At 42.1% G+C, this 6,137-nt stretch overlaps 1 protein-coding gene across 1 annotated transcript in view; it reads right to left on the reverse strand.

Annotated features, from left to right (window-relative positions):
- Positions 1-1,228: 1,228 nt before the first annotated feature.
- The window catches only part of LOC118408547 (leucine-rich repeat receptor-like protein kinase PEPR1), an 18,058-nt gene continuing 13,149 nt past the window's right edge, over positions 1,229-6,137 (reverse strand). Inside the window, exons 13-23 of the mRNA XM_035809355.1 lie at positions 5,731-5,968; positions 5,267-5,379; positions 4,726-4,881; positions 4,411-4,469; positions 3,990-4,160; positions 3,315-3,612; positions 2,815-2,960; positions 2,518-2,567; positions 2,202-2,357; positions 1,825-1,910; positions 1,229-1,249 (exon numbers count right to left, since the gene is read on the reverse strand). Coding sequence (XP_035665248.1) covers positions 1,229-1,249; positions 1,825-1,910; positions 2,202-2,357; positions 2,518-2,567; positions 2,815-2,960; positions 3,315-3,612; positions 3,990-4,160; positions 4,411-4,469; positions 4,726-4,881; positions 5,267-5,379; positions 5,731-5,968 — 1,494 coding nt within the window. The remainder of the gene's footprint in view (positions 1,250-1,824; positions 1,911-2,201; positions 2,358-2,517; positions 2,568-2,814; positions 2,961-3,314; positions 3,613-3,989; positions 4,161-4,410; positions 4,470-4,725; positions 4,882-5,266; positions 5,380-5,730; positions 5,969-6,137) is intronic.

The following is a 6,137-nucleotide window of genomic DNA, read 5'->3' on the forward strand; positions in this document are numbered from 1 at the left end:
GGAGCCTGGTAGAGGCTACCACATCGCTATGTAATACGTATGGGACTAAAATCAATGATCTAATGGTATAATGATATGATTTAAAAAGTTAGATGAGAGCAAAATATTAGTTACTAGCGAGTCACAATAAACTACAAACAATTTCATCACACTAGTCCTGCCAATAAACCACTAAACCTATTTTACAAACCAAAATTAGATGTCGAGGAAGATGCAAATAATATCTCAGTAGTGCATTTCTCATGCTCACATCAATGTCAAGTTATCAACACCACTTTATACGTTACTGATATGAATGATGAAAGCCTATTAGTCCATGGGCCAGGACCCGAAATTCACGATATTTGTACGACTGAGAGGGACCAGAGATATCATACAGTTTTTTTTGAATCTGCAATAACCAAAGTTTATTTTAATCCATGAAAGCGAGCTTTAAAAAATCCATAGTAGCTCTGGTCCCTCTCGGCGGTACAAAAAACCGTCCTGGCACATGGACTATATGAGCTCATGACTCATTACAGGAACAAAAAGGCCAAAAGTCAAGTCAAGTATTTGGCAGCTTTAAAGCTGCCAAATCATACTGAAAGATGATGGCAGTCCTCTACATGAGTTCATATCTACCACACAGAGCAACCACAGCCTGCGACGTTCTAAACAACCCACCACCTCTTTCAGTAGGACGAATAGGCACGCCCAGTCTTTCATGCCCCGTGCACTGAAACTCTACTCAAAGAGTTATACAGTATAGCAGATTTTATAATGTATGTGCTATACTGATTTCATTGAAAATTGTATTTTAAGTGATTTTAATCCTACCTGTGTATTATTTAGCATTATACGGTCTTAATGTGCAGCGCCAACAGATTTCATGTGCCTGTTTGTACAGTGCACGTGCAAGTTGGACTCAAATAAAACTGAACTGAACTGAACTAAAGCCGAATTATCATCATACCACTGTTTGCAGATAAAGTTGACGTCTTAACAACCAAAAGACTAGATCTCAACTAAACCAAACTAGCATATATTAACTATTGAACAGACATACTAATCATTATGGCTCTAAATTAGGCTCAATTACAGCAATTGGGTCAGATAGCGGAGTGATTCGGTCGAAAATTCAGGTGACCAGTCCTTACTTTACATTATAATAGTATACTGTTACTGTAGCAGAAAAGTCACCAGGATACGCCAGTCGACAAGTTCTCGTGTATGACAATTGGCTGCACTGTTACTTCCTGCTGGCTGCAGCCTGTAATAAAAGAAGATAAAGGCTCAACACCAAACTGATTTTGAATGTTCAAAGATCTACGGGACATGTCGGAGTCAATGAAAAGGAGTTAATACTTTCCTTTAACCCACCATTTCGACTTTATTGTTGTCGAGGTTATGGCTTTGTTAATCTGCCAGGCTGTTTTATTGAATAGTTACACAAATCAACAGTGCCGCCTCAGAGTTGCAATCCGTAACAGATTGCCTTTTATCATTAGCGTTATCAGTGCAAATTCACGTCACTGCTTATACATGCAACACTCTTAATCTACCGTAGGTTTTCAATCAACAAATGTCTCGTCAGGCAGGAAGGTACTGGCACTTACGTAGAGGGGTCAGGAAAATGTTCCCCTGTCCTGCTGACCCCGTTTTATACGGGATGCACATGTATGATGTCTGTATGTGGGTCCAGTATCTTTATGGGTTTTCGGCATTTTTCACTTAAAGGTGGCATACCGCATGTTTTACTGATCTGATTAGCTATCAGCTTAGGGGGTTAAATATGCAGACAAAGTCCTCAGTAGGATAAGGGATATGATTGAATGAGTGTGATACCTTCATCTTCTCCACAGTGATAATGGCCTGTCGAATCTCTTCCCGGCTAAACCTGTCCTGCACATGGCGGAGTCGGTCAGCACAGTCTGGGGAGGAGACAGAGGAGCAAACTTTACCGGCTGTCAGGTAATTGATATTTACAGTCCTTCTGTACTTTACTTGAGAGGACGAGTATTAACAGTTTTGCTTTGTTTTGCGCATGCAGTAATTTCATATTTCAAATTAGGACTTCTTTGGTTCTGACCGTACTAAGTACAATAAATAAAGATTAGCCATTAGCGACAACGAGGAACAAAGGGACGGAATTATCCGAGGATTTCGTGCTTTGTATGCGGGTCAGGATAGATACATTGGTATAAGTTTGAGATGATTCTTACCGTCGAATGTCGGTCTGTCCTCCGGGTCCTGACTCCAGCATGTCTGCATCAGCTGACTCACTGACGTCACGTCCTCCCGGTCTGTGGGGATCAGGGTCAGGTCAGGTCGTTGACCCATGGTGACCGCCATGGAGATCAGGGCCGAGTTGGCAGCAACTGGTAACAAAGGTAGATAAAAATCGTGCCGTTATCAAGGGTCTGACGACCAAATACCAAACGCAACTGTAGATATATCCTTTAATAATTATAACTTCCGAAAGGTCTACACCAACACTTATAGTAGATTAAGTAGTATAACATCATGAACTCAACTCACGTGCATAGGGCTGCCTTCTAGTAACAATCTCCCACAGCAGCACCCCAAAGCTGAAAACAATACGAATGCACATTGGGGTGGCAAGTTCTTATGATGGTGATTATTACATAGGTTTGTGGAACAAGAAGAGGAACATACTAAATTACGCTTCATCTGAAAGAAAAATCGGTCTAGTTATTTGGAATACGCTTAAAATGATACATTTTGAGAAAATACAATATAACTTGGTAAATAAGTTTTCCTCTGTGTAATTTGAGGGAATATTGAAAATACTATCAGCACTAGCCTACTTATTACCTGTAGACATCAAACTTGGTGTTCGGAGCCAGGTTGATGTTCGAATGATACTCCGGCGGCGCATGCGTGATAGTGCTTCCTTCCGGGCTGGTTTTAGTGACGACACGAGATTCGGCTTTCCACTTGGACAGTCCAAAGTCTGAAATCTGGTAAAGACATAATCAAATCCAAACAGTTTTAACACTAGCATGTTTGAAGTTGTAAGTTAAGTTTATGTGTCGACTGACTGAGCAGTATTTTGTATTGTACATAATGAGTACTGTAGTCATCGTTGTCGTGTGTTCCTTTGCGCAGAGTGATAGTCAGTACAGACTGACTGACAGTAGTAGTTTTTAAAGGTATTAACACTGGTGCTTTTCATTCAAGTTGCAAAATGAAATTCGATTGTGGATAAAGGCATGCAACTGGCAATTTTTCAGTAATGACAATCTGAAGAAATGGTTTATATATTATCAAACCATACCGTCCATCATATTAGCGAGGAATGTTGCAATCTGTACCTTGACATGGAAGTCGCCATCCAGTAGCACGTTCTCTGCCTTCAGATCACAGTGGAGAATCTGCGGGTTCTGGCAGTGCAGGAAAGTCATCCCCAGGGAGATCTCGTGCGCCATTCTCCACCTCAGGGCCCAGGGCACGTCCACATCCCGCAGCAGCCCGGCCAGAGAGCCGTTCTCCATGTAGGGCATCACGATGGCGAAGTTTGGGTCCAGACAGACCCCCAGCAGACTGATGACGTGGTCTGATCGGCTTCCCAGGTTCAGTTTCCTCGCCTCGGAGTATAGCAGCTCTTGCTCACTTCAAGTGAAAGAATATACGAAACATTAACCTGTGTACACGTGAGCAAGTGTTGTTATATAATCTTCAAGGACCAAGTCGAAGCGCAAGTAATGATGTATCGATAGTCATGAGCTGCGTTGATCTTTGATTACCAGGAGACGCTAAGAGGTCGGATTACTCAATTTAGTTTTCTCTGCTGTTGCTGATCTTAAACCAATGTTATGTCCTCCTTATGTCATCCTCCCGTCTTTCTGCCTCCCAGTTCCCTTCGCCTGACAGTTTTTTGCCCCAATGACCGAAAGTAGACCAAACATAAATATCTAGTTGGCTGTATGGAATGTTTCGTCAAAACAGGTATCGTTTCAAGCTAAAAGAAAAACACAAGAAACCCTGACCTTCCTTCTAACTTGCGAGTCAGCAGACATTTGACAGCTACGTCCTGTCTCCAATCCAGGTGTCGGGCTTTCGTCACGAAGGCGAACCCCCCACGGCCGAGAATGGACTGTTCCTCCAGGCGCCCAGACTCCACAATAGGGAACCTGCGGTCAATCGTCACGCTGGGGTATCTGGTGGGGGAAATAATGAAATGTCTGCGTATCAACCTAGAGCACCTTAAAGCTAATTTGGTCATCTTACAGATGATTGCCACAAGTCTTATCCTGTTAAAGGACAGTTTCGAATGTACCTGTTCTGCGGATCATTAGACTCTTGCAGCGATACAGTTTTTCTTTGTGTAATGAAGAAGCATAAAATGGCTATTTTACAGAAAATTGACCCTGTAGACAAACAGTTTATAATGTACCTGTTTTGCAGAACATCAGCCTCTTGACCACCAACAGCACCGAGGGCTGGTCCAAGTCCTCTAGCACTGGCATCTGGGGTCTGATAAAAAGTTAAGCACTAAGATTTTGGGTCTGATAATTTTTTACCAAGTCTTTAACTGGTAACGTCTTACAGTTTGCATATTTAACCACCAAAGACAACTAAGTCTACAGCTTCCCATAAAGTATTTGTATCCAAGACAATCATGGTGTCACACAGGTAGCAAAGCTAGAAATTACTGCAACGGCACTAATAATTACTGTAAAGGTATTAGTCGAAGTCAAAATTCAATAACAAACACCACCCCACCCTATGTGTCGGTGAAAGCTGGTCCGCCAGCTGCTGAAAGTCCAGGTCTCTGAGGTGCTGCTCCAGGGCGGAAAGTGTGGCCGCCTCACCTGCCTTCGCTCTCCACTGTACCAGCGTCTGGTACACCTGGTCTGGAACGTCGTCTGGGGCGGAAGCCTGATAAATGAATTATTGCAGATTAACATAATGATAATGCTTTCATACCAGTCCAAATCCTTTACTGATACACCTGGCCATAAGTTGTGTCTGGAGCAGAATAAGTCATTGTAAAATATCACATGTCAATGATTTCAATCCAGGTAAAACATCAGAAGTATGTTTGTTTTGGTTACAGTTATAAGTTTATTTCTGAATAATAGTTCATGTTATAAATAAGGGTTTTTTTTTAAATATTATCTTAAAAAGGAATTAGGATCGCGGCTAAGGCTTTTTAGATGTAAGCGTGATGAAAATATTTAAAGAAGATTGATTTTTTAAAGACAAGCGTTGATGCTAGTTTTTTCTCTTTTTCTCTGTAAAGTTAGTAAAACAATCGTCTCACCTTGATGGCGTCCATGGCCCTGTTGCTGAGCCCCAGGCTCCGGGCGAGAGGTTTCCACTGGGTTTGGCTCATCCTCACGGACAGACGGTTGAAGGCACGGAGAATTCTCTCATCTTAATTAAAGAATGCTCATTTCAGTCATTGCATATACGATATATTAATGCAATATTTTATAATATGATGAAATATTATATTGTATTGGATTATATAATATGACATAATATAAGGTAACACGTCTATTTCGATTTGCAGTGGGAATAGAATTAGAAGTCTAAAGGTTTCACGATCGTGCAAAAACACTAATAAAGATTCAAATCAAAGCAATTGAATACTGGTATTGAAAGGGATATAGTAAGAACTTTACAAGTCTCGGGTTACCATAAAACAAATGTTCAGATCAAATAAAAGTATGATACTAATGAAAACGAAGTTGCTTTGACAGCCTGTCTACAAACATGCCTCACCTTTCTCAGCCTCCTGTTTCAGGAAGGCCATGATGGCGCCGGTCCCTTGTTTACACACATCCCGTGGAGGGTATGTCAGGGGGTTTCCAGAAACATCCAAGTCTTTCAGCTTGTCTGCTCGGTGAAGGGCGATTGGGAGCCTGGTGATGTTGTTGTTCCTTATGTCCAGTTTCTCCATGGCAGGTAGTTCACACAGGACTTCTGGGAACGTGTCGAACTTGTTGTTCCAGAAGTGGACCTGCCGTAGGTTGTGCAGGTGATTCAATGTGCTCGGCAGGGGTCGGAGGAGGGTATTTGGCAATGACAAGAACCCACAGTGGGTGTAGTCTCCCACTTCATCTGGAACATGTCAAACTGCAGCCACAGCATACAGTTTCTCAGTGTCTCAGCTGCAGCACTGTCTGGGG

The sequence above is a fragment of the Branchiostoma floridae genome, unplaced genomic scaffold, assembly GCF_000003815.2.
Source record: "Branchiostoma floridae strain S238N-H82 unplaced genomic scaffold, Bfl_VNyyK Sc7u5tJ_193, whole genome shotgun sequence".
Lineage (NCBI taxonomy): Eukaryota > Metazoa > Chordata > Leptocardii > Amphioxiformes > Branchiostomatidae > Branchiostoma > Branchiostoma floridae.